The sequence below is a fragment of the Oryzias latipes genome, chromosome 13 (genome assembly GCF_053564925.1).
Source record: "Oryzias latipes strain Hd-rR chromosome 13, Olatipes_Hd-rR_3.1".
In the NCBI taxonomy this organism is placed as follows: domain Eukaryota; kingdom Metazoa; phylum Chordata; class Actinopteri; order Beloniformes; family Adrianichthyidae; genus Oryzias; species Oryzias latipes.
Genome location: NC_136249.1, coordinates 7,215,552 through 7,243,517, shown reverse-complemented (window position 1 = coordinate 7,243,517; position 27,966 = coordinate 7,215,552). Strand labels below are relative to the sequence as shown.

General features: G+C 40.6%; 3 protein-coding genes across 11 annotated transcripts; all 3 read right to left on the bottom strand.

The window, feature by feature from the left end:
• Window positions 1-189: 189 nt before the first annotated feature.
• Window positions 190-14,613, bottom strand: akt2 (AKT serine/threonine kinase 2). Of its 7 annotated transcripts, none has more exons than XM_078929517.1 (15): window positions 14,415-14,556; window positions 14,077-14,293; window positions 12,546-12,739; window positions 12,242-12,373; window positions 12,012-12,123; window positions 10,871-11,024; window positions 9,138-9,269; window positions 8,997-9,062; window positions 8,830-8,898; window positions 8,458-8,580; window positions 6,372-6,500; window positions 5,139-5,353; window positions 2,202-2,289; window positions 2,021-2,123; window positions 190-1,937 (listed from the first exon to the last, which is right to left on the bottom strand). In XM_078929517.1, the coding sequence occupies exons 3-15, from the start codon at window positions 12,589-12,591 to the stop codon at window positions 1,858-1,860; spliced, it is 1,449 nt and encodes a 482-aa protein (XP_078785643.1). In that variant the 5' UTR covers window positions 12,592-12,739; window positions 14,077-14,293; window positions 14,415-14,556; the 3' UTR covers window positions 190-1,857. The 7 variants fall into 7 exon arrangements, with proteins under 7 accessions (XP_078785643.1, XP_078785646.1, XP_078785642.1 ...); XM_078929520.1 differs by having other exon boundaries at window positions 12,546-12,636; XM_078929516.1 differs by having other exon boundaries at window positions 14,077-14,296; window positions 14,415-14,554.
• Window positions 14,614-14,687: 74 nt separating this feature from the next.
• On the bottom strand, window positions 14,688-22,935 carry dhx40 (DEAH (Asp-Glu-Ala-His) box polypeptide 40). 2 transcript variants are annotated; one of them, XR_002874400.2, is made up of 17 exons: window positions 22,607-22,935; window positions 20,463-20,608; window positions 20,255-20,374; window positions 19,938-20,174; window positions 19,736-19,802; window positions 19,520-19,651; window positions 18,303-18,402; window positions 18,110-18,196; window positions 17,609-17,791; window positions 17,439-17,519; window positions 17,198-17,355; window positions 16,965-17,079; window positions 16,777-16,881; window positions 16,559-16,653; window positions 16,399-16,468; window positions 16,090-16,318; window positions 14,688-14,883 (listed from the first exon to the last, which is right to left on the bottom strand). XR_002874400.2 is itself a non-coding variant. In XM_023961283.2 (17 exons), exons 1-17 carry the CDS (start codon window positions 22,743-22,745, stop codon window positions 14,762-14,764), a joined length of 2,190 nt encoding a protein of 729 aa, XP_023817051.1. In that variant the 5' UTR covers window positions 22,746-22,935; the 3' UTR covers window positions 14,688-14,761. The 2 variants fall into 2 exon arrangements, 1 of the variants encoding a protein (XP_023817051.1); XM_023961283.2 differs by having other exon boundaries at window positions 16,773-16,881.
• A 21-nt stretch (window positions 22,936-22,956) lies between these two features.
• LOC101157350 (zona pellucida sperm-binding protein 4) lies at window positions 22,957-26,904 on the bottom strand. Of its 2 annotated transcripts, none has more exons than XM_078929521.1 (15): window positions 26,802-26,904; window positions 26,565-26,660; window positions 26,371-26,418; window positions 26,242-26,298; window positions 25,940-26,063; window positions 25,306-25,838; window positions 25,114-25,235; window positions 24,913-25,015; window positions 24,595-24,803; window positions 24,444-24,532; window positions 24,230-24,363; window positions 23,925-24,111; window positions 23,787-23,844; window positions 23,570-23,633; window positions 22,957-23,438 (listed from the first exon to the last, which is right to left on the bottom strand). In XM_078929521.1, exons 6-15 carry the CDS (start codon window positions 25,517-25,519, stop codon window positions 23,347-23,349), a joined length of 1,272 nt encoding a protein of 423 aa, XP_078785647.1. In that variant the 5' UTR covers window positions 25,520-25,838; window positions 25,940-26,063; window positions 26,242-26,298; window positions 26,371-26,418; window positions 26,565-26,660; window positions 26,802-26,904; the 3' UTR covers window positions 22,957-23,346. The 2 variants fall into 2 exon arrangements, with proteins under 2 accessions (XP_078785647.1, XP_023817054.1); XM_023961286.2 differs by having other exon boundaries at window positions 23,709-23,844; window positions 25,312-25,838; window positions 26,802-26,903.
• Window positions 26,905-27,966: the final 1,062 nt, after the last annotated feature.

The window sequence follows — 27,966 nt, the reverse complement described above, 5'->3', positions numbered from 1 at the left end:
GCACCTGATTTTTGGAAAAAAAAAAGTATTTAATTAATTTAAAGAATTGTTTAATTTAAGGTTTGTTATGCGGAGTGAAAGCACAGGATTATTGTAGAGCACGCAAAGCAATCCTCTTATGGAATCCCTTTCAAAACAAAAGACAAAAAAAGGAGAAATAATAATTCAAAAAAAAAAAACAGAAAAATGTCTGTTTGGAAAAAAACTTTTTAATAGATATATTTAATATAACGTTTACTTAAAACAAGATGACGTATCTTGAAAAAAAAAGAGAAGTGAAAGGACAAAGAGGGATAAAACACGACAAATAATAATAAAAAAAACATAAAAAAATGGTTTATATGCTCCTTTAGTACAACTTAAAGAGCAGCCAACATGTCTTCCAGCATTATGGAATAAAAAACAAACAAACGCTTGTGTCAATTTGAGCACTCATTATACGTTCCACAGCGTCTGTCAATCATGCGCTGCCATGAATCCAATTTGTTTTAATTTCCACTTTTTGCTCATTACTGCAGGCTAAAGGCTGGTTGGACAAGTCACACAGCATTTAGTACAACAACAACCCCGTTGCTGCAGACACACAACTGCACGCATTTCAACGTTTTCGACACCACATTAAAAAACAAACAACAACGTTTTCATACAGTTTTACGCGTCCAACAAGACATCATTTTTGGCCTCTTATTACCAGTTGATTGCTTTCATTCTTTAAATACGAGGATGATTGAAAATTCATGAAATATTAAATAAAAAGGAGCTCTTATTCTTTAGCTAGGGAGTGAAATTTATTGGGTTTAATACAGTGATTAACTGCTTTAATGGTTTCTATGGGTTGGTTGGGGGGAAACCACAAATGTAGGGGGACCGATCCGGAAAGGGCATCAGGACTGCATCCTTTGAAACATGTTCAGCCACGCAGTGGACCTTTCTGTAATACTGACTCTCATCAATTTAGCCACAAAGCTGGTCGGTTTTTGTGTGTCTGCTTGCAGGAAAACGACCAAACACAACTGAGAGTTTGTTGAGTGAGCTGCGTAGTGTCCTCAACTCTTCCAGAGGTGGAGAAACGTGGAGGAAACGGACACGAATGGATGGCTGGAAAACAAAACAAAAAATGGCGGATCATCCGCTCCTTTGCACACGTTCACACACACACACACACACACACACACACACTTCTGTGTGTCCTCAGAGTCACCGTGCAGTGCAAACACAGTGACTCTTTTTGCCCCCCCCCTACCATAGGTAAAACCTACACTGATTCGTAACAGCAAGTTCCAGAAAGAGCACTTGTCCCCCCCCCCAAAAAAAGAATCACGTGAAAAAAGCTGAATTGTGTCTTTACGTTGAAAACGGGTGAAATTAAGAAAACAAGAAGAAAAATGAAGAGAAAAAAACCAAATATCTTCAAAATTCCTAAAGATCCTTTCGCACGTTTCCTTGAGTCTAAATGCGGGGGCTGTGTGAGGCATGGCTGCAGCTGGTACAGAGGTGGGTGGGAAAGAACCTGGCTTTGGACGTGTCAAGGCTTTGATGTGGTGTCCAGAGAAGTGCAGCAGAGGTCCACCCTGAGAGGACGCACACAGACAAAGCTGCCGGCCGCTCCGTCCGTCCGTCCGTCCGTCCACACCCACCCGCTGAGGTCAGTCACTGGCGCTTCGTGGGTTCCTACTTCATGGTGTGACTCTCCAGGTGTCTGCGTGTGTGTTTGTGCACTACAGACAGAATGAACCTATGCTTTGTGCCATTTGTCGTTTGTGTCGTTCTGAAGTACTCAGCAGTGCAAGTGTGCATGTGGGGTTGTGATTGTGTGCCAGCCTGCCTGCTTGTTAGTTTGTTTGTGAGTCCGAGTGATCATTCCCGAATGCTGGCGCTGTAGGAGAACTGAGGGAAGTGTGTGCGCTGATCTGAATCCTCTGGATCTATACTGTCATCTGGAGAGTACACAAAAGACAGAGACAAGTTCAACACAAAGTTGAGGGGCCTCAGCAATGGCTCAACCAAAGCTTACACTTACACTTGTCTGGAGGAGTTATTGTAATCGACTGTGCCGTGAACTCGTCGTCAAAGTAGCGGGTGTCTGTTTCTGATGTGACCTGGGGCTTGAAGGGGGGAACGAGCTGAGCGGAGAAGAAGAAGTCAATATTTTTACCCAAAAGGATGCGTTTACTTTCAACCGTCTCGCCCATCTCGCTCACCTTTTTATCAATAACATCCTGCCAGTTGATTGAGATGAAGAACTTGTGAGTCATCACTTCTTTGGCGTCGTCTGGCCCACCTCCGAGCCTGCACCCACCCCCCCCAAAGAAAAAAAGCCCCACAAAAAGCCGTTCATTAGAAATGTGCACGCACCGGCCATGTTGTTTTCCTCTTCACACTCGCTGTGAGGAGGCCGGCTCCTGGGGCTAATATTAGCAACCCCTGAGCAGCACGACGGTCAACTACGTTCCCGTTTGTGGCCGTTACCTTGAACCAAAACCACTAAGGAGAGACCACCGCTTTGTTTCTGTTTGTTTTTCCCCTGAGACCGGGTTCCTCCAAGCATGTTGTAGGATTCAGAAAACAAACCCCAAGTATAAAAATGTGTAGTATGTGATACAAACTATGGAGTCCTATACTGTTCATAATTAAATAAATTAATATTTAATTCAATAAATATGACCTCATGCAAAATATATAAAAAATATCATGAAATTGTGAAAAACCTGCACACTGATTTTAAATTGGCCATTATATTATTCAATATGTTTCATTTTGTTTTAAAAACCTGTTCATTATTTTAAAACAGCTGCATCTTCTGCAGCAGACAGATTGTCTCTATTTGATCTTCAAATGTCAGCAAAGCAGATGTCGCTGAAATGTGTCATCTCTCTGACTGGCACACCGCTGAGCGGGTCTACAGGAATATGTGTCGATTTCCAGGGATCAGCAAATGTGCGTTTAGATCCCGCCCACTTTCACTGATTGACAGACTCATTCTCCTGAAAAAGCTCTTCATGAAATAAATAAGTCATTCTGAAAAACAGCAACATGAAATAAAAACAAAGCTACTTTGGAAAATATTGATTTTGAAATACGAGGTTTTGAAAAAAGACGTAGAATTATAATAATATTCCACATGATTAAAATGAATATTTTAAAATGCTGTTTTAAAATAATGAACAGATTTTTAAAACAAAATGAAATATATTGAATAATATAATGGCTTATTTAAAATCTGTGTGCAGGTTTTTCACCATTTCATTATCTTTTTATATATTTATGAGAGATTTATTGGTTGATTTTGTTTTTGCATGATGTCATATTTATTTATTTAATTAAGTATTTATTTAATTATGAACAGTATAAGACTCCATAACAAACAAAACCATCTGGGGACTAGGGCTGAGCGATATGGCCTAAAAATAAAATATCAGATTTTATCTTTTTTTATTCGATTTACGAGTTTTCCGGAAATCCCGTGACTGACATCACGATGGAGAGACACCATCGTGATGCCACGCCCCCGCCACGCTGCGAGTCGACACCATAAGCCGCGGTTACATGAGCAAAATATCTTGATTGGATCAATGGTCGGATTAGAATCTAACCGTGTACACGGGCCCAGAAAAACTTTTTCAGATTATAAATACCGGAAGAGAATGAGTTCCGCAAAGCAGCTACTACATAGATATGTCAGCTTTGTAATATACGAGATGATCCTCTAAACCTGCTTTTATTAATGTTATGGTTATTATGGAGCGCCTGTTCTCTCATCATTTTATTTTTAATCCGTGTGGTCAGTGCTCTTACTGTTGAAGAACGGAGCCGCAAAGAAGCCAGGGCTAAGAGAAGGCTAACACAGGCTAACAACATTTAGCCTTTGATGAACATAAATCCATGCAGGAAACGCTACAATCTGCATCCTGGCTGCACGTAAACATGTGGGAATAACATCAGCCTTTATTTTGTCGGGACACTACTGGAAACACAAATCCGTGTGATTGTTTGAATGGTTTCTAAGGACTGAGCGACATTTCTGCTTTGAGCTAACACACTGCCCCAAAGCCGCTGTGTGAGCTGACGGTCCAAGCTCTGCCCGGACACACACTTTTACCGGAAGACCCGGTTCTTCTGAGTTCGGTAGCTTGTTCACGTAGAGCTGTGGGACAGATCCCAGTCCTAAGTCCTAACAACACGCAACAAAGCATCCTCCCTTCCCTGTAAGTCCCCCTGCTCTGCTCAGAGACACAGTCACTCGCTCCACTTCCCTCAGTTTATACCGGATCATCGTGGATGAGTCATTACTTGGGAAATAAGATAAATAAAGTAATAAAGTAAAATAACGAATAATAATTATATAATAACGAAAATTAGTAGTAGTAGTGCCTTTGCAACATTACAGAGCTGATGTTGAGCTGAAAAAAGACCCCCCCCCCCCATGAGAGTCCTATATCTTTACTGCCATGAAAAGAATCCAAAACACGATCATGTTTTCAGGCTGTTTTTGGTTAAGATTTCATGTAAAAATGCATCAACCGGAGGTATAATTAGGGAAAAAAGTGTTTTTCTGTCAATCTGCTGCCCTTTACAGCTGGTTGAGACTACAGGTGACTGACTGAAAGCCCTCTTCTCATGGGCCGTTTTTCAGGAAGAAGACAGAAACGACGGATTTGTGATTGAAAATTAAACATTTCATAGACGGCCTGAAACAATGCAATCACTCGGTTGGTAGATTTTTTTTTTATCAACCAGTCTATTTGTCCGGTCAGTCAAAAATGAGATTTTGGTCTCTGGCATCAAACCACAAACAGCAAAATCTGTTTCAAAGCTGCTTCTAGCAAAAAACTCTGCCCAGTGCGTTCTAGTATTTTACTTTATGAGATGATCAAGCTAGCGGTAGCTCCAAAACATCAGATGCATTGATCTGCAAACATTTTTACAGCTTCTATTTAAATGAACTTTAAATTAGAGGCAATTTCCAAAGGAGATGTTAGAATAAAATAGTTCTTGTTGAATATATATTAGTCATTTGTAATCTTTGGTAAAGAAAGTAAAACCAGGGAGAGAAAAAAAAAATCGTTTCAAACCGAAAGTCAAATTTGGAATGAAAAACTGTGAGCCTTAATGCTTTGGCCATATCGACCAGCGCGTACCTTTGTTTGGGATCCTTTTTCAGCAGGCCTGCCAGCAGGGCCTTGGCCTCTGGGGCCAGGTTCTTGGGGAAGCGGATCTCCTCCATGAGGATAAGCTCAAACAGGCGCTCGTGATCCTGGTTGTAGAATGGCAACCGACCGCACATCATCTCGTACATCACTACCCCCAGGCCCCACCAGTCCACCGCTCTGCCATAGTCATTGTCCTCCAGCACCTGACACCAGAACAGGAGAGCCACAGCAGAACTATTACTGACTGTATTGAAAAACTATGTACGCAATATTCATGCTGTATGTGGAATACCCACTCATTTGTGCAATATTCACCCCACTATACTGTACAGTATTTATGTCTTATTTAGCTCCTTATCCTTATTTTAATTAATTCTTCCTTTTTATATTGTTGGTAGAGAGTTGCTGGAAAAAATGTCATTGTGCACTGCAGAATGATAATAAATGATTCTGATTCTGATTACTATAATCCAAAAAAGCAACAAGATTACACAGATGACAAAAGGACAATCCAGATTAAATCAAAGAAGAAAAAAGTTGAATTTCTTTCATTTAAGGAAAATAAAAACAAACTTGCGCTGTGCTTTTTCTATCCAGTACCTGACCATCAGCTGAAGAGTTAAAAGTTCCTTTGTTGATGCAAAACTAGCTGAATTGTTGTCTTTTAAAGTTGAAGTGATCCCAGAGAACCTGCTGCTCTTCTAACAAAATCCTACCCATTTTTCTCAGTTTACTTTCTTTTCTGCATGACCTCGCCACTTTCAGTTTCATTGATACAGTTGCTTAGAAACAAAGAGGCCAACCAAACAGAACTTGTAAGACTGAATTAAAAAGGGAAATGACTTACTTTGGTTTATCGTAATTCTTTTATTATCCACAAATGTGTATCTCAGAAAACTTTCACTTTCTGATCCCTTTCATTTCTGAGATTTGGGTTGTTCTTTCTAATCAAACAGTGTCCCCTCTGCAACACCCCAGCACTGAAGTTGATTACATTTCAGTGTTTTTGCTCTTAAAAACCAGCAACAAAAGGCTGCAGACACACACAGTGCCATACACGACAATGTAATTCAGCTCAACAGAAGGTAACGTCACCCTGTTCTCTTTGAGCATCAGATCAATGGATCCCTTGTCAAGAAAGACTTCTATGTAATCAACAAAACAGCTTCAAAAAGTTTCAAGTCTGAATGTGATGTTGTTCATAAAACAACGATCCTCTACCTCTGGTGCCAGGTACTCGGGGGTTCCACAGAAGGTTTTCATGGTGGCTCCGTCAGTGACCCCCTCTTTACACAGCCCAAAGTCGGTGATCTTTATGTGGCCGTCTTTGTCTAACATGAGATTCTCAAGCTGTGGGGAGACCAAAACAAAAGAAAAAAAGTCAAATCTGCAAAGCCCAACAACTGGAAAATACATGAAAAACAGAAATCAATCAAAGACACTAGAAGCTGCTAGGTACAAATATAAATACTGTATTTTTCAGATTAGAAGTTGTGTTATTTTGAATGGTTTGGCTAAGCGTGCGTTTTATGGGATTTTTACAAAAAAAGACCACTAGAGGGCACTGTAGGTGCGTGTATCAGTGTTTGCTGCTGACAGCAACGCAGAAGAAGAAAAGTCTCCTGCCGGGACTCATAGTGACTCAGAGGATAGAGAATTTAATGGATTTAGTGATTTCAAGTGATATAAAATGTTTAGTTGAATTGCTAGCATGTTCCAAATGCTATGAATATGTTATGTTCATATGTTGCTAGATTATACTATTATACTAGATTCCTCCTAGTTTTCCTGAAGCTAAATAACCATCAATGTGTTCCGGTAGGGAAGCATGCAGATTTTCAGTCTGTGTTTCTTATTGATTGAATGCATAAAGCATTTTACCCATTGGTTTTCCCGTTTCTCTTTCTTTCTTTCTTTATTATGGTATCTTCTGTCTTCTGTCAAATGTTTTTGCAGGGCCATTCACATTTCCAATTAAATGAGAACTTTTGTGATCTCCTTTTTGACATGTGGCGTGACACCAAGTGAAATGACCCAGAAGTGACCCGCATGCGCAGAATAGTACTCAACGGTGTACGACGTCAGTCGTTGTTTGCAGAAGTAGCTAACGTTAACAATGGATGTCAACAACAGTGTTGTCAACAGCGGAGCTCTTTTTGCATTATTACATTTATTTTCACAAAGGAGCAGCACAATTACAATCTTGTCATTTTAAGAAGTCAATGGAGACAGGATCGTCTTTACCCACTGTAGTGGAATAGGGTATGTGTATGTGCTGGGGCCGCGCGTGTGTGTGTGTGTGTGTGTGTAAGAGAGAGGAGAGAGCGCGTGCAGCGCAGGAGGGAGTGAGAGGGGGCAGCGGAAGTGTGTTGGGGGCGCGCATTCATGTTGTGTGTTACGGAGGAAGGACTACGGTAATAAAAGAAGGCTCCCCCCAGAATAAAAGCTGTTGACTCTTTATTAACCCGTTCTGGAGAATCTGAGGGTCCGAACGCGGAAGTGAACCCCGAAGGAGGATCCGCCTTCGGCCCTGGAGAAGGTCTCCCCCGTGCTTCTGACCACGGTCAGAAAGGAAAAAAAAGTCACAGCGGGAAAGATTCAACGCCACGCTCTGCCGTTTCGCTGGAATTTTTTTCAAAAAACGCCCAGTTGCGTTAAGAGCCCTTGAGTTTGTCCTGAATGGAGCTGTCACCCCAAATATTAATCCAATCGGTGACCTTGCTTCCCTTCCACTGAATGGTCTCAGCAGCGTTCTCCGCCATGGTTGATGTTTATGTTCTCATTCCCGCCTAATTCAACGCAGAATGATGACGTTTGTAGCGTATCAAAGACGTACGGGTCGGATACGCGTGGCCTGGCCGTTTAGACGGAGGTTGCATTTCAAAAGATCGGATACGTATCAGATTCAGGACCACATACCCAAGTGGCCTGGGTCGCATTTGAAATGATTGGATCTGTGTTGTTCAGACTGTCATGAAATGATCAGATACAGGTCGCGACCAGGGGCAAAATAATCAGAATTGGGTCGTTTCAGCCTGCAGTGTGAACGTAGCCTTAGATTAAACGCCCGTTTTTGTTCTCATAATTTGTTTTTTTAAACAAATTAAGTCCCAAAAGTGAGACTTATACTCCAGATCGACTTATAGTCCCAAAAACTAGTGTAATTTAATCAAATACTGTTTTTATTGATTTGTTTCTCTTCTCAGGAAACCAGCATTGCTTGCACATAATTTGAAACTGTTCCCTTCAGTTATTGTTCCTAAATAAAGAAGATTTGAAACAAAATAAATAAAACTCAACATTTTACCTTTAAGTCCCTGTAAACAACATCACGGGAATGTAGGTACTCGAGCGCTGAAACGATTTCTGCCCCGTAAAACCGCGCCCTGTCTTCTGTGAAGACTCTGTCCCGGGATAAATGAAAGAATAGCTGCAGAGGAATCAAGAGAAAACATTACAGTCATACAAAAGCAATGATCTAAATAAATACGCTTTCTTTTTATTATTTTTGAACTTGTGTTTGACAAAACTGAAGTTAAATGACTAAGATGTAAGAGTGTAATAAGCAGACAAGTGGTTTCAAGCATCCAATAGGTGTGGCCACAGTTTACTGTTGATCTTGAAGCTCTTCTACAATCGCACAAGTTCCAAGTGTTACAGATGTTTTTAGGAGACGCACCTCTCCTCCATTTGCGTATTCCATCACAAAGCATAGCCGGTCATGTGTTTGAAATGCATATTTTAGTGTCTAAGAAAGAGAGAGAAAAAAACAATTAGAATTTTATTACAAAAGTTTAAAAATCTTCTGATTTGTTTAAACATAAATATGAAGAAAGTGTAATCCACCGTTAAAAAGGGGTGCCTTGTATTTTGGAGGACCCTGCTTTCTGTCACTGTGTGTGCCACCTCGTCCTGCAAACACCAACACATTCATTTTTTAGGAATAAAGTGCTGCTACAAGGTCTGAAAACATGTCGGATGGCTGACTTTAGCGATGATGACTTCTTTGCGGAGGATTTTCATGGCGTAGTACATCCCTGTGGCCTTCTCCTTCACCAGGATCACTTTCCCAAAAGTCCCTTTGCCCAGAAGCTTTAGATAATCAAAATCACTCATTGTCTAGAGGAGACACAGGTCATGTTGAAAAGTTAGCTATGAGCCAAAAAATACAAGAAAACGTATCCAAACAAAACAGATCTTACTCTAAACTACTGTTTTTAAAGAAAAATAAAAACCTTTTCTTTTTTTTTACAGTGTTTCTTTGTATTATAAGTAAAAACAACCAATCTGAATATCCAGAACATCAATAATGGTGGTACCAAAAATCTGCTGGATCCTTTAACCTCAATCCTACATAAGAAACAGTTAACTTTTTTTATTTATGAGTTCTATTAAATATTTCAAAAATATCAATTTAGTTGAAACTAAATCATAATAAATTAGTGGATATTTTTATGGGGCCAAAAACATTATGTAAATAATTGTAGTTCAATATGCCAGAAAAAATGTAAAAAAAAATAAACCCACAAGCATTACTCGTATTGAACATTAGGACAGTTCCATCAAAAAGGCTTCAAGAAAGAGGCTTAAGGTTTAAACAACTTGCTGGATAAAGATGAGTTTAGTTAGACCAGGGGTCCCCAAATCCAGGCCTCGAGGGCCGATATCCTGCTGGTTTTCCAGAAAACCTGCCTTATTTGCTGCCGATTACCTTGATCAGGTGTGTTTAGCCAATAAGGAGCTTCAATGGCAGGGGGTTGGAAAACATGTAGGGCACCGGCCGTCGATGCCTGGATTTGGGGACCCCTGAGTTAGACAAACCGGGCCTCTGCTCCCCTACCAGATTGTAAAAACAGTGATTCCTGACTATATCGCGGTTCACCTTTCGCTGTCTTGTCTGTTTGTTTGTTTTCTCTGCAACTTTTAATGCTATACTTTATTAATTTTTTACAGTGCATTGAGTTCTGTGACTTGATTGGATGTAGACCTTGTCAATCAATCTCACATGGAATGTGTCCTGTACAGAATGCGTTCAGCTTACCAAATCTACATAAACTGTTTTCATTCTAAAATACTGGACTTACTTTTCTATCAAAGTTTGAACTTTGAGGGTTTAAATGAGAGAAAAGTGTGAAAATGTTTGTCTGTCTAGGAAAAGTGTATAAAGTGCAAAGTGAGAGGTTTTACGGCCTAAAATCCTCCTGGATCACAGTGTTCCCTCGTTTATCGCAGGGGTTCTGCTCTAAAAATAACCTGCCATAGCTGAACATGCAAAGAAGGATTACAGATGTTTTCAGGGTGGAAAACTCCTCACTAAACACTTTTCTCGGACAGACATCAACGTTTTCACACTTTTCTCTCGTTTATATCCTTAAAGTTCAAACTTTCATAGAAAAATAAGTCCAATATTATAGAACACAAACAGATCTGAGATGAAAGAGTCACAGGTTTGGTGAACACATTCATGACAAGAGACAGGCACAGAGAAAAATTGACTGACAAGGTCAACAGCCAATCCAAATGAAGAACAAAGTGCACTGTAAAAAAAAACATGCAAAAAGAAAGAATCTGTGAAACAGCGAGACCGCAAAAGGGGAACTAAAATGTAGCGAGGGACTACTATATCTTAAAAAAATAGAGACGACTACCTGGCACATTTTATGTATCGTAAGCTATTTTTAGAGCATAACTCTCGCTGTAAACAAGGGAAAACTACTCACCACTTTTGTGCAAGACTTGGACACAGCGATCTCCATCTCCTCTGTGCCGCTGCTGTCGCTCGGTGAGCCAAATTTGATCTCCATGGGTTCCTCATCCTGCTGTTGACTCTTGAGGCTGTTTGTCACCGCCTGGATCGCCCGCATCCACTCCTCCCTAAACCAGAGGAGAGGCCGCGTTCACCTCAGCAAATCTCTAACGCCGTCTTACAAAAGCGACTAATGCATTCTGGAGTAAACTTTAACTTTTGTTCATCTGTTACTACAGGAAATTTAAACGCTTGAGAAGGAAAAAAAAAAAAAAGAGTGCGCTGACTAATGAAGTTTAGATTTTTATGTGTGCTATTCGGCAGAGAGTTATGGGGATTTAGTCCTTGGCAGAGATGAGGTAAACAAAACTCGATGGCAATTGCAGCGGTTTGATGTGCCTAATCAGGTCTTATCTGGCACTGAATCCTACTTGGAGCATGCTGGCTGTTCCTTTTCTCACAAATTAAATGGCTTTCACTGAACATTGCGAACAATGGTCCCTTTGGGCTTTCTGCATTGCAGTTCATGACCTTTGTTGTCCTGTCTTTTCTGATCAACTTAACGTTTCTGACAGAAGCCCAAACAGGTTGAGAGGAAATTAAGAGCCCTGTTTTTCATTTGTGCTTCGTCTGTGTCAACAGTTAGGTTACCACACACGGAAATTTGTCGGTGTTGTTCAATGTAAGAGAAACCTGATTTTCAAAATACGTACAAACTTTGTCCTTGAAAACCAAACGTACACATCCAGATAATGAATCTGCCAGGCTGAAATAGGATCTTTGTGCATAATCCACAGGTCTAGCCCTCTATTTTGGCTTGGGAGATAACAGATGATAACATCACGCATCTCCGTTTTTCTGTTTTCCAAAGCCAGTAGTCTAATGTCAGACATCTGCCAGTTTTTTTGACATAAAGGGAAAGCTCAGCATCGATAGAAAAAGTAGAAATCGGTAAGTGTATTTTTTGCTGTGATGTTCAATCAGAAAAGATGTGGGGTTTAACTTAATTATGGTGCAGAGGTGAAGTAACTGCATCGCCATCAGCTGCATGCAAACATCTCGACTCAGGCGTCCTGAAACACCTGAAGGATGTCCACGCTGATTTCGTTGGTTACCTCTCCTCGTTGCTATCTACGTGGAACGTTCGTTCGATAACCGAGGTCCACTGCAGGCATCGGATGACAAACGTATTGGGCCTGGGTCGCTCCGTCTTCATCAGCTGACATTCTGCAAAGTGCACACACTTCAGCTTCCCCTAGAGCACTAAAGCAACTTGTGGCAGAGCATGAAAACAGGCCGGGATCTGGCACTTGGTAAAAGCAGCCACCTTGAAGGAACTACTGACCTGCGACAGAGAAGTTGTTGAGAGGCGGGAGGCTGTGGTCACCAGACACTTCAGGCTTTTCCTTGTACCCGATAAAGGAGCCATCAGTCTTTAAGATGAAGTAACGTGGACGCCACGTCTTAATGTATTCACCTGGAAACAAGAGACATTACTGTTAGACACCCTGTTAGGACCCTTTACACAATCATGCCAGCCTGCACCAAAAGATTATATTACAGTTGTTGCCGTCAACAAAAAAAAAAAGGCTTTTTTCAAATAATCACTAGATTCACGTGTTGGGTGATGAATACAAAGGGCCCCTTACCTCTCTTGTGGAGCCATCCTTTTTTAACAACACTAACTTCATTCATGCTGGGGCAGAAGACAGTCTGGGTATGCAGGGGGCTGCAGACGAGCTGAAGGAAATTGTGGAAACCGTTCTTGTTGGTCCAATGCCTGACAGTTGCTCAGATGTTGAAAATTGTTGTATATAAATGAAATTTAAAAAAAAAAAAAAACCTAAAGAAAATGAGCAGATTACAAGGACATCCTCAATTAAAAACCCATTAAAAAATGATCAACAACCAGTTATTTGTGTAACATTCCACAAAATCTACACAGAATAAAATAATCCATGCGTGAGATTCCAGTGATGTTCACAGGTCTGAGTAAAACTGGATTATGCTTTGTGGAATCTGGTTTTCCCTTTAACAGAGCGTAAATGCAAAGGTCATTTTCACATAACTTACTGGGGAAGACCGAAAACTAAGTGAGAAAAGTCACAGGACCTACAGGAAGTAAAAGTACAGCCAGTAAGACTGAAATGAGCAGCTAAAGTGATGAGCATGTGTTACACAGTCTTTGTTTTCACACCTATCTCAAGCGTGTCGCCACTAAAGCATTCAATAAAACTCATCATCTTTAGCACGCTGGAGGACACATTTATTGTCAGAAAAACCACACTAGCTTACTGCCGTTACTCATTCAGACCTTTGTTGGTTTTTTTCAAAATAAAAGACTCCAGCATGTCTGACGAATGTCACACACACAAAAATAGTTCCACAATGCGACACAATTTCTGCTGAATATTTGCGGAGAGGCCTTGGTGATCCAGGGTCAGTCCTGAATCAACAGCTTACGTTAGATAATAGGTTTACCAGAATCTCACAGCATTTCAGTGAAAATGATGAGGCTGAAATTTTTCGAGCATACAGTCGGAAAGGCTGTTTGAACTGCTTTGTTTACCAAGATAAAAGACCGATAAGAGTTCACTCGACTTCAGACTTTTTATAACCATCCACGGTTATCTGTAACTCAAGTCGCCCGCGTAATAATAGGCAATTACTTTTTTATAACTTGTAAATGAGAAGAGGGGCTTGTCTTTATAGTAAAGTCTATGATAAAAATAACACAACAACGTCATAAACCAAGCTTAAACTTTCCCTTATAAATATATTTATAGAGAATAAGAAACAAAACAAAGGAATGCCAGAACAACGCGTAAAATGTAGGTGAGAGCTACTAAACAACCACGACCACACGAAGCCTGTGTGTTACAGTGCGTAAACACATCCTTAGTGTGGTAGCAAGCTGAGACAAAGTCAACAAAGGTTGCCGGCCAAGTTCAGGACTTTTCCCGTGTCACACCAGACCACCGAGACTCAAAATAATGTCCAACCTTTGGGTAGCGGGACAAATTCCTCTGTGGGACAGCAGCGAGGACTCGAACCACGAGCGCGTCTCGATTTAAACAACGCAGCTAGCTAGCTTCAATATCCTTTAAGCTAACCGCTGCTAGCTAGCTAGCACGTCAGTTAGCCACCTGCGCTAGTTTTCATTACTACACTAACGCTTACCTCAACTTTGGAGGCGAAAATAACCTCTCCCGGCGCTTGCTGAGGTACTCCCTGGTTACGATGCACACCGCTCCCGCCAGTTGTCACTTGAAGCGTGTGTGTATTGAACTCTGTCAATGATCACACAGCTCAGCGGAGAGCGAGCCGAGCTTGTTGTTTTCTTCTCCCGCAGCCAGCAGCAGTAGGGTCGGTCGGTGGCGGCGTGCTTGGTCGGTTGCTGCTGCGTAGGTTTACAGAAGCAAGCAGACCGGACAATAAATAAAGTCCACTCAAGTGAAAAATGGGCGAACGGAAAGGTTATTTACAGAAACAAACAAAAAAACTAATCCAGACTCAACTTAAAGGAAAACGTCGTATCTCCCCGTAGCGTTCACGCGATAATAGTCGCCTGCCTGTCACTACAACAACCCTGCAGACGCACACAACAGGAAGTGACGTAGAGCAGCGAGAGGGTCCATGTACCTGAGCAGACGGTGAGAAAAGAACATCAAGTACTGAACTCCCCTCAACCCGACCGTGTTTTCCCTCAACTTAAGCAAAAATGTAGGGGAAAAAACATTTATATTGAAAGATCCTACTTATATTTTCAGTCTGCGCATTCATAAACAAAATAGCAGTGGAATAAATCTTTATTAGTTTTGTCATCAAAACAACAGTCTGATCTGTCAGAAGGAAGTCCTTCATGTCAGAGGGCTTTGCTCTGTTCTCTTTGCTTCTTTCGTTCCAAATAGCGAGCTCGAGCATCGCTGACTGTGGCTTCATTATTTCTTTTTTCCAGTTTCTTCATCGCATCTTCATTTAAGACGTCTGAGAACAAAACAAGAGAAGTATCAAGTTATTAGGACAGAGTAAGCATATTTTGCACATAACTAGCATTTCATAATTACATTACAAGACAAATAGAATCATGTTGTTATGATGCCATGTTGTGTTGTAAAGAAAATTAACATTTTTATTTGAACAAATCAAGTGAATTTGCAGATCTATTAAAACTGGTTTGAAATATTGTAATTTTCCTTTATATTTATAAAGAAAAGGCCGATGTAAAGTGTTCCCTAATTAACTTCTACAATATTTCTGTCAATCCAATAACAAATTAAAATGTTCACAGAAAAGTAAAATTTTATTAATTGAACATAGAAAAATAGAATTTTACATCACCAATACTAAAAGCTAAATTGATCAAGATGACTTTTTTTTATTTCTAAAGTATGCAATTACTTTGAGACATTAAAAGGTAAAAAGGTATATTATTTTATTATAAAGAACACATGGTCAAATATATTTAATCTACCTTGCCTATTATCTATGTGATTATTTGATCTTTAGGGCAGACTTAGTTCTGGTGGTTAACAAAATAACCACATTTTTTAGGTACATGTTTATATTCCTGTCCCGAACGGACAGGAATTTTTCTCTTGAAGTAACATTTAATGGAATTTTAAAACATTTTATGTACCTGAACAATTGTTACACAGTAACTTTTAACAGTCATTAAGGTATTTAATTAACAAATAAAGGAATACGACCAACAATAAGCTGCATTTATTTAATTAGAAGGAAAAAAAAGATTTTTTTACTGGCTTTAAACACAAAAAACAAAGAATCATCAACCTCTATAATGTTTTCTCCAATGCTCATTCTGGTTGTGGTTACTCTTTTTTTTTTTTACCCCCTCTTCTATTCTTGGTACTTCTGATATTATTACTCATAAAAGATTCCATGAATTCAGAAAATTCCTCATCTATATAGAATAATGGAAGGAAGCGACTATTGGCAGGTTATTAGGTTAGATTTAAAATACGTGCGGGCACTGCAGCAATCTGCATTTCTGTGTCCAGCATGAAATTCCATCCCTTTGCATCACAGACTGACCTTTTGCTACCTTTTTTACTATCATTACAAAGTTTACTAGCAATGAAATAAAATAAATGGTCGTATTTCCCAAAATATTCCAAATTGAAATAAATACGGTACATAAAATGATAGACAAAAGGAAAGCATCAACTGAACCTTGTTGTCTTTTTGCTGCCTCTTTGGTCTCCCATTTCTTCATCTCATCATCAGTAACTTCCTGTCTTGCAACGCTGCTCAGCTCGTAGACGTCCACTTCATGAAGCTTCGGTAACAAATCCTTCACCCACTCGTATCGGATCGGACACACCGTCCGGATGTAGACCCTGGAGGTCACCATCACATCATGGAAAATGACCCAGTTCAGCTCCGCCTCCTGGTCAAACAGCTAACAATCGCAAACAGATAAGGCCAGAGTGGTTGTTGCAGACTGAAGATTTATCATGTAGAATAAACACGCATGTTTACCGACGACGATGGATGAATGTGCACCATGGATCCATGGCCATCCATGGTGCAGAACACTTTTCCAACAGACCTAAAAACAAAAAAAGGGGGGGCAAAATCTTTCACTCAAAGCCATTTTAAAAGAAAACAACATGAATTTTTAAGTTAAAACTCTCGGTACCTTCTGGCGACATTTGTAAAGTATCCTGTGCACAGACATTGCCTGAAGAGCTCACTTTTATTACCATCAAAAGTTTCCACAGGGAAATCTCTTTTCTGAAAGGCAAGCACATATATTTCCACATTTGTTACAAACTATGCATTCATGATGATAATAGCAACATAAAAACATGGATATAAAAGCTTTATAAGACAACAAAAAAAACATCCTCTACTTGCTGGAGGCGGAGCAGAATCTCTCGCAACTGAGTCTCCACACTAAAGGCCGACTTTAGCGCCCTCCAGTGGATCCAGTTGTCCTTACACCATGCCGATGGTCTGTCACTGTAGATGCCAAGAGCATGATTTGCATTTGTACGGCTAAAAGCCATGAAAACAACAACACTGTCTCAAATGGTTTTCCTAACCTGGATTTACAAGACTGGAACACTGTGAGGAGCAGAGCAAAGTCATTCATACTGCCAGTTTTAGCAGCCAACGCCTTGTGCCTGGTGTCCGCCTCCTTCTGCTTTTCAGGCTCACCTGAGGTAAACCATCAAAAATATTTACAAGAATAAGATTTGATCCAATTTACATGTTATTGTTCTACATTAACGTTTCACAAAGAGATGGAGAAATCATTCGTTAAACTTCTTCTGACCTGGCCTGATGTAGATGTTCTCCACAGACAGCATGGCGGCCACGGGGAGCAGCAGGTCCTGACAGCCGAGCGAGGCGGCTTTAAGTAGAGCCCGGGTCAGGCCGGGGTGCAGCGGGAACTCCACCATCAGCTCCCCCAACTTAGTCACTCTCCCTCTCCTGGATCACATAGACCAGCTCGGACGGGTTCCACCACCTGAACCTGCTGCATTTCTGTTTAAACTATGGATACAACGGCCCACCTGTCAATGGCATCAAACTGATAGAGCTGCTTCAGTGCCTCCAGGATAAATCTCTCCTCGGGACAGGCCAGATAAGGAAACCTAATGAAGGATCAGGGTTTCCGTTGAGCAAAGATTGTTTTAGTGGTTGACTGACTGAGACAAACAAAAAGGAGGAGAGAAAGGCAAACCTGATGACATCATGAATGCCAAGACACTTGAGAGTGAGAATCACTGCAGTCAGGCTGGTCCTCTGGATCTCAGGGACCGTGTACTCAGGCATGCACTTCTCCCAGAACTCGGCCGTGTAGATCCGAAAACATTTGCCAGCAGAAGTTCTTCCGGCCCGGCCGGCTCTTTGACACGCCTCGCTCCTGTCGGCAGAGACCCGCTTTGACGGTGAGCGCACGCCTCCCACACAGCAGCACACGTATGAACACTGCTGTTGCAGCCAAACGTGTGAATTTTATTTGATCTTTGGCTCAAAACAGTTGGATGAAATTCCAACATTTCCTTTGATCTAGAAAAACTGTTTTTACACTAGTTTGAACTTGAACCTACAAATGAAGAGCGTTTCAATTCAACTCGAAAATATTTGATTCCTGCCCAAAATAATGAGAAATGTCTTTCATAAAGATATTCATTTTAAAATGTTTTTTTTTTTAAATAACGTTTATTTTTCTGAGACTCACTTTGAAATAGGAACAACCTCCAACACATCCAAGCCCACCCTGGAGTTGTGGTTGAGTTGCTTCACAAAGCCACTGTCTACAATATACCTACATGCAAAAAACAAGAACAAATGAGATGTTTTTTGTTTTAAAGAAAGCATACTGTTGGTGAAAATCTTAATAGCACATCAGCAGTGTCTTTAGTTTGACTCACTTTATGCCATTTATAGTCAAGGACGTTGCTGCAATGTTAGTGGCTACGACACACTTCCTTATTCCTGGAGGCGGGGGCTGAAAAATCTGCTTCTGCTGATCTGAAACCAGATTTAAACCATCAAACAAAACTGGTACTGATGTGAACATGAACGTCATGCATTTGGAGCTCAGTGAAATGGTTATATCTACATTCACAAGGCGGGGCAGAACTTTAGGAAACTAAAATGTGAATGGATTTGACATTCATTCTTGTTTACTTGTTTGTTTGAACACATATTTAATTTACAATTGATTATCTTGAAGAAATCCAGAGAATGTGGAAAACTTCACCTTCACTGTTCAGTAGCAGGTATTTCTGTCTGAGTCACACTGGTGGAAGTTTGGGCTAAAGATGTTCTGGATCCATTTTAGGTCAGAGAACCGGATCGTTCAAAGTGAACTAATATCAACTATGACTAGTCAACCACAAATTATGATACGAATGGAATTGTTGTTAAAAAGAATTGTTACGCCCCTGATTATTAACCAGCAGAAAAGCTGATGCTGCTTGAAGACATACAAAAATGGACTTAAAAGGAAAATAAAGGACTTGATTTGATGAATCGATATTGTGTTTTTTAAATTACATCAATTCCATTTGATCACACAACCCCAGCTTAATGTGTAGCCCGTCTGACTGAACGGCATCAACTTAAGGTTTGTGGGGGAGAAACAACAAGCCAGAGCTATTTTTCCAAGTTTAAGGTAAGGCACCTCTCCTCTTTGGTGAAGCAGTCTTTATGCTTCCAGATGGGGAAACATGATTTCAGACTTTGTGTTAACAGTCTGGAAAATACTTTTTTCTTTTTCTTTCATCTTAATTATGTGCACAGCTCTGGGCAGAACCTATAAAGGTGAGATCGTTGCAGGATCTCAGTGTGGAACTAGACAAGGTCGCACCTACCAATGACTTCAATTCCACAAATTACTTTTGGAGAACGGGGGGGGGGGGGGGGGGGGGGGGGTGGGTGGGTGGGGGGGGGGGTGAGTCTGATCTTGGACAGGAAGATCAGACATTTACTTTATTTTGGTATTTTTAAAGTCAATCCTGACTAATATGTTCTTAAAAAAAGATTAGGTGGGCTCAGTTTACAGGTCAACATTTTCCACATTTCTCTAGAGAAGGAAAATTCATTTAAGAAATCTTTGCACATCTACAGGAATGTGAGAATATACCAGTGGGCATGGATCCATACAGCGGGAGGATGAGAAGGCCCTCCACCGTTTGGTCGTACACATCGTAGCGATAATCGATGCTCTCTGCTTTTTCAAACAGCAGGTCGCACGCGCGCTCAATCTCTACTTGGCCTGTCAAAGAAGAAAAACAATTGGAACACATTTGAGGACACATCGGGATCTTGGGAAGTCATCCAAGCATCAGCTGTCACTTACCTGTCAAAAACACCAAAATATCACCAGCCATTTCAGTGGTATGAACATTCAGAGCCACCTTCACCACCTGCAGGGCAAAATGTGCACATTTCCATAAATATGGGCATTTTCCTTTAGCACATTTAATATATCCTTTACAACATTATTATTATTATTGACAAGCTATAAATGTCAGTTTATAAACCCCAACAAACCACAGCACCTCTTTGACATAACCAGTGCTTTCTAGGTCCTTGGGTCCAACAGCTGTCCCAAACTTGCAGGTAACAGGGAACACCCTTCCAGGAATAGTGAAAACAGGACAGTCGTTGAAGAAAACTGACAGTTTGTCTGTTTCCAAGGTAGCAGACATCACCACCACCTTCAGGGGGAAAGACCTGCCTTTGGTGGCCGTAGAAGGATTGGAGAAGACCTTCTTCAATAAGCCCAGCAGAATGTCCTGCAACAAAACCAAACTCAAGGAGGCACGGACACCATATGCATTCAAGTTTATCCTTGCTGCACAAAAACCAGACTTACTGTGTTGAGGCTGCGTTCGTGGACTTCATCCAGAATGATAACGCCGTAGGCAGAGAGCCCAGGGTCTGCGAGCACCTCTCGGAGCAAACAGCCGTCTGTCATGTACTTCACCACCGTGCTCTGGGTCGAACAAGCTTCATGTCTTTACAAAAGTCCATTCAAGACACAGCAGCTTCCACAAGCGAGAAGGGATCTTTTTAGCACTTACTGGTGACGTGAAGTCATCAAAGCGTACTTGGTATCCAACTTCTTTTCCCAGAGAGCACTGCATCTCCTGAGCTACCCTCTGGGCCACTGTGATGGCAGCCACCCTGCGAGGCTGAGTGATGCCGATGTTGCCATCTTTGCAAAAACCTACAAAAGTCAAATAAATATTGGGGGAAAAACAAAAAACAAAACAAGAAAAAGACATGAGTCTCTGTAAACATAGTCACAATTAGGCAGCAGGTAATATCGCCAAGGAAGCAATGAGACGTCAAAATGACAGAGTGGGGGTTCCAACACCTCCAAAGCCATTGCTGTTTCATAAAATCCTGCTTCTTGACAGACAGACTGCTTCTACAAACACTGTGAAAGGGTTTGGCCGCTCTCAGGGAATTCCAGCATCTTACTGTGACAAGATGCCCAGCTGTGCCACGCGCCCAGTCATGATCTTTCCACACCCGCTCTTTTAAACCAGCACCACGGCGAGCTAACAGTTACCGTGTTAGCCTGTGTTTTTGACAGACATTGACTTTTAAAAAAAAAGACGTATTGAGTACGGTGCCATGCTTCCACTTCAGGGTCTAAAGCGGTCTGCGGGTGCAATGTTTACACAATCGGCAACAACAAAATGCAGCCGGAGAAGCGACCAGACCTCCCAAAAGAGGCTGAGGAACTTCATAGTTGGCAGGACTTTTAAAGAGTTTCTTCATGATGGGGGTGTTGCATCTTCCCTCGTCTACGGCGTGACGGCGTGCACTGACAGGAAAAGGATCGATGACATGATGCAGAGATCCGGCTCTGTTCTGGGATGTCCTCTAGAGTCTGTGACTGTGGTGGTTGACTAGAGGATGTTACAGAAACTGGAATCCATTGTGGACCCTCCTCTTCTTCATCATCATCCTCTGCATGGGACCATGGGGGCACAGAGGAGCTGCAGGACGGAGCGCTCTTGCATTTCTGTCATATTAAACCACGAGGCCCCGTAGACACTGGACTAAAATTACTGTAATTCATTTTTGAAGTGTATTTTTAGTGCCGTTGTCCATCTGCTGTTTTTAATAGAACTATAGTAATAAGGCAATTTCCCCTCTGTGGGATCAATAACACGCTATTCTATTCTAATCTATTGTAGTAAACATCTATTCCAGAAAATATCCCTGTGAGAACAACGAAGTCCCAAGGTGATCTACCACATACAGTGTCAGAGCAGGACCAATCATGGAGGAGATCCAAACTTCCTGTGGCCTTAACAGCAGTGCAGAGAACCTACAGGAATAGGTTTCCATCCTAAGTGCAATGAAGAAAAGTACCAGTAAGTGATGTAGATAGAGCACCTGTGGACTAATGGAGAACAGAATCGGCTTCTCCTTCATCCCAGTTGGGGGTGAATCACCCCACCATGGCCAATCACCATGAGGTTTTAATTCAATTCCACTCTATTTAATAATAATTACAATAGTCATCTCAATGGGCTTCATACTGGTAACTGTGAAATAAACCTGAATCATAAAGTCATAGAATTCAATAGGTAATGGCTAAACTAAACTGGCATCCCTGCCCTTAGACCCTCCTTCTCGGTAAGAAATAACTTTGGAAAAAAACAAAAAAACTTCAGGGGTGTCCACATGAAGGAGGGATCCTCTACCAGGACGACAGGCAATGCCAGAACTCAGAAGAATTAGTTTATTAAACTCTAAAACTAGGTATTTAAATTGTCCAGCAGATGGGCTTCATCCAGATGAGTGGGGGGTCCGCGAGACGAGCAGCAGCAGACACAATTCTCCCAACTACGTGGGAGCAGCGTGGCCTTGACCCCTTCCATGCACAGGTGCACAAAGCGATGTCCATACAGACATGATGGACGGGTGGAAAAAAAGTTGGCAGAATACAGACTTCACTTTTGAGAAATAAGATCAAATAAGCGGGAAGAAGACAGATCTTCTCGCCACATCTCACCTAGAACAGGTTGCGCACTACATGACAAACACAAACCCCATACTTTTAGAAATCAGTAAAGCCAGAATTGACGGGTTTTGAGGACAACACGTCACTTATCCAATAAATCATCCTGTGGGTTTTATTTCTGATTATCTTTAAACTAATTCAGAACATGTGAGACAAGGAATTTGAGGGTAAAAAGGAACTTACCCGCTTCATAAAGATACTGTGGAAGTTGTGTCGTCTTTCCACTTCCAGTCTCTCCACTAACTATCAAGAACGAGTTTTCCCTGACGGCCTGGACTAATTTGCTTTTCTGGTGATATATTGGCAGATTCTTTGATTCCATCTCCTGAGATGGAAGCGACGTCACGGACAAATTACCAAACCAGAACTGCAAGGGATCATTTACAGTGTAAAACAGATTTTAAAAGCCTAACCCACCGCTTTTAAATGCGCTTTAAAAACACGACAAAGCATTGACGACTTCCGCCATCAAACCCGTTCTGGCTTGCAGTTGGACGTTCTCTTGGTCACGTGACAACGGAAGCCCAAGTGCATTGCTTTTGCATTTTTTTTAAATAAAGTTCGAGCATAAAAAAAGTAAACAGCAAACTATATAACACCTTTATGTACAAACAAAACAATTGTCTCCCTTTTTTTTGGAACTGATATTGTTTTTATAACTCAAAAAATGACATGTTTTTAAAGCATCCATAGTAAAATTAAAATTAAAATAAAAAGAATAAAATAAAATATTTATTTACAAAATATAGGTCTATCCATGCATCCACACATACGTATCAAGACAGCTTTAATCAATGTTATAAAATATAAGGAATAAAAAAAAAGATGAAAAACAATGCCTACTTGAGAAATAACCTTAAACTAGAGCATTTAGCAGAACTATTTGTAATGCATCCAAGCATGGCTGCTATTTTTCCTTTTTTTCACTGCAGATAAAGAAGAGGTCCGCCCGAGACAACACTGGGAAAATTTCTCTGCCATTGTTCTGGTGAGATTCCTCTCAATTTACGGTTGTCTGAAAGGCAAAAAGTACAAATTAACACGTCCATAAGAGCATTTTTCCATAACTTCTCTATAAAGAGAAACATTTTGCTCTATCAATTCAGAGAGAAATTAAATTGTGGATCAAAACAATGAAGTTTTTACCGTTGCTGCAGGATTGAGTGCAATTTGGTCCTTTACAGATTTCTACATTACAGTGAAAATATACCTAAAAGAGAAAGGGAAGAAAATAAAAACCCTCTGGAAGGAATGTTATACTGTTGACAGAGATGAAATTACACACCAGGTTTTCAAATGTTGAAGGTTTCACAAAGGAAAACAATTTCACAACAAGCCATTTGTGAAGAGAGGGACTCTTCACCTCCTCCTTGGAAACAGGCAATAGGACCGTTCTGTGGCTGTCACCACTGAAGGGACACCTTCAATCGATAAAGAAACTCCAGAGGATGAGTTTTTGTCCCAGAATACAGACACGTTACAGATCATTTCCCGTTTTCACCCTTTAACAAGCAGGTTCCATCTATATGGGTCATGTGGGTCTTCAGTCGGTGTCGCCCAGCAGTCGTCCAATAACAAAACCAAGTCCTCGTCTTGGTGCTTGAGGAACACCTCCACAAAAACCAGTTGACCAAGCTCAGCTACTGTTGGAGGGTCACCAGAGGAATAAAAGGATCTATAGGAAGAGTCTGTACAGAGCCACACATTTAGAGGTCATCTATTTAAAAAAAAAAAATAATAATGTTTGAATATTAAATAGAAGTTCATCTTATATGATCAGTGATTTAAAAAAAAAAAGTGAAGGACCTTTGGCAAACCTCATTTCAGTGCGTAGTACTCCTTTGTTCTTCAGTACTGATGGATAATCAGCTTTACTTTGCTGAACATCAAAACCCAGTTGTGTCATTTGAGTCAGTGCAAAGCTGCACTTCACAGTAAGGCTGGAAAAAAAAAACACACAGACAAACAACCTCACAGCATGAGCTTAAGTGAATACACATGCATCGTTTCCCCTCAATACCGAAACGGTGTGTCTCGAATGATTACGCCTCTCTGCGGGTATCGTTTCACCTCGATGGTGATCCAGTACGTGATGTTTCCATTTGCAATCTGCAAGCAAAAAACCTTCAGTCTAACCTCAAGAAAACAACCTAAGCTGCCTGGTTCATTACCTTTGACTGAGTACCACAGTCAGTGAACGGAAAGCTGTAAGTGAGGGCATCAAAGGATCTTTTCAGGGGTTTACAATTGTGATTTGGGTCAGAAGGAATCCATATTGCATCCAGGTTCAGAGGTGGGTCTGTTGCATTCCTGGGAATAGTAATGCTGAAGCCATTTTTGTTGCAGAAGAACTCCTTTAACATGTCTGGAAACTTTGTCTCTGTGGAAAAAAAAAAAAACATCAGCACAGAGATTTTTTTTTCCTTTTTTTTTTTTTTAAATGAAGGTAAATTAACCAAACAGTAATTGTGCACACTTAAACTCTGCACCTGTCTTTTTTATGTCACAGACAACCTTCATGGAGTGAACGATTTCAGGTACGCCTCCATCCACAGGTGCAACAATCACCACTGTGAGACTGGTCGTGCTTTCCTATTAAACACAGAAAGAATTAATTCACTCCATCCATCAGCTCAGACAAGCTGATGGATGATGGATGATGAAGCTGATTTGGAGAAAAATTAACTCACCTGTCTTTTCACAAAACAACCATGGAAGGCAACCGTTAGGATGACAGAGGTGTGCGTTTCTCCAAAGAAGTAGTGGCAGTGACTGGCAATAGCTGCAGCTTGATAATATCCTCCACGCTCATCTGAATCACAACAACAACATGTGATCCTCAAAATTCTGCCACTTGCATCTGCTCACAGTGAGCCACTTACCGGTACCTTGGATGTAAATGGTCAAGGGGAGATTACTAAACTGCTCTTTTGATAGATGAACGGACACAAGATCATCGTAGCAAACCACTGGATTATCTTTGGCAGAGCTGTATAAAGCTGTTTGGTCAAATCTTGAATCAGTCCAGGCGTCACACTTTGGACATTTCAGTGACAGAAAATTCAAGGCCAGCAAAATAAAGTCCAAACAGTTCATTGTTGCTTGCAGATGCTGTCTGAAACAGGAGCAGCAGCTGCTTCTTGTTTGCTTTAATTGGTCGGAGCTTCAACAGAGAAGAGCAACATGACTGGGATTTTTCTTATTTTTGCCAAAAAACACAAAGTCTTTGTATATTTTTAAACACTGAAGGGACAAATTATCCTGATGATCTAAAAGGCAACAACGAATATCTTCAATCTGCAGTGTTTTATTTCATTGTATGATTTAATGCTTAGAGACCTTGTCACTGCATCCAGTAGAGGGCGATACCAACACAGAGATGCTTTTGTGAGTTTGCACAGCACAAACCTTTATTCTTGGAGCAAAAGACAAAATAACAACATTAATACAAGTTGTTTCAAACAGAAGCCATAGAATTACATGCTTTATCCAGGGAAAACAGTGAAATCTGCTTACAAAACAACAACAGTCACAGCCAGTTGTTTCCATCAGATGACAGGTCAGCTCTGTCCCTTGGTGCTCTACACTCGGCTGAGCTGCTCTGTGCTTCTGTTGTAGATGGGATTTCTGTATTCTCCATCTGACAGGGAAAAAATAAGTCAAAGGGAAGTTTTATGCATATTTCTAGACAATGTCACAAAACATCAGCACTTGATGTCTTTGTTTTATCCCCTTTCAATCCCCTCTGGAAAACATTTTCTTTTCTTTTTTTTTTACAGAACTAACATTTGTGATGTAATATAAATGCAGTGCAATACCTTGAGTCTCCACACGGGTAGCCATGGCTTGCTGCTTGCTGATCTCTTACTGGTTGGCTGTGCAAGAAAACAGGACAGTAACCCATCTGACAGAACCAGAAGGATGCAAAACAGACGTTTTTATTTTACCATAAACGTGGCGACGGAGACTCGCTTGGCGCAATTTGGTGAAGAGTTCTAGGAGGCACATAGTTCGTTGTGTTAGGTTTTTAAAAGTTACCAAATACTCAAGCAAGATGTGAAATCTGAGTCTTGTCTTTTGACCAAAAAAACCCCCCAAACAAACAAGAAACTGTGTGGGCTAAATTTAGTCACAAACTCACACATGAAGTAGATGCAGGAGCCAATGAAAGTCAGCAGAAAGACGATAGCCACACCGATGCAGATGTACACACGTAGATTCAGGTCCAGTGTTGTACCTGCACAGTAGATTATGTTTTCTAAAGTGTAGCTAGCAGGAAAGTAAATCTTACGTGTGTCCTTTGAGGTTTGCGACCACGGAAAGGAAAAGCGCTAATGCTTTTGCACCTGTAAAATGTAGAAACCAAATTTCCACTTACTTTTTTCGCTCATCAGCTCTACTTGATGACATTCAGACTCCAGCATGCAGCTGTAACACCCCAGATCAGTGTTTTCCAGCTCACTGATGCTAATAGAGAAGTTACCAAGTGAGGTCTGGAGGGGATAGACTCTCAATCTGCCATTTCTGGGGTCCCAAAGCTTGACTTGTCCATTGGAAGAAAGTAACACCAGGTCTCTTTCTCCATTGTAGATCCATCTGACTTTACTCAACGTTGTTATTTTAAAGTTGCAAGGCAGAAATGCAGAGGATCCAATCTGAGAGTTGAGTTTTGTCGTTGCACAAGATTTTCCATTAGAAGACTCTTTACAGGTTCCTGCATCTTAAACAGAAGACACATGATACAGATTTAATTTGTTTCATCATCTGTGCTTCATTTTATTTTCTTCAAAATGGTGTTTTTGATAAATGTGGCACAACCTTTTATTTTACTCCAATTTTGTTTAAACTTTTCATTAAAGTCTTCCTCTGAAAAGGAAATGTCTCTGAAATGTCTCTAGAAATTTGCAAAGATCCCTAGAAGATAAATATCTTGATTCCATGATTATAATTTGATAAAGGACGTGACTATCAGGGCAGGAGTAGGGTTACGGTTAAAATACGTCTGGCCGAAACAGTAATGTGTATTTTAGCTGCACGTGGTTTACGTGTGGCCAAAATGAATTTCAAATAATTTTTGCACTTGGTCGCAGGTAAATATGTGCTGACCACATCGACTTTTTATAAATGACATCATTTAAAAGTATTTTCCACGTGTCAGACCTAAAGTTCTCTACACTCTCTATACGCATCCTTTCTCAATATTAATGCCAAAGATGTTTGTAAGGCAAAACACTGGTTTACTGTTCATTTTAAGATGAAAAGTATTTTCCACGTGTCAGACCTAAAGTTCTCAAAAAAACGTATATTTGTCCGTAGAATTATTTTTGGTTAAAAAACTATTGCGTAATATGGAAGTTAACACAAAATTGATGTTAATGTTATTATATACAAGTAATATTTCTAAAAATATAAAGGTATTTCAGGCTAGTAAATTTATAATTGTACCGTTAAAATTCTTTTAATTTGATAAATACATGATTTGTTAATTTTATGAAAATGTTTTTACCATAATCACCTATTTGTTCACATTTTTTTAATCCTAT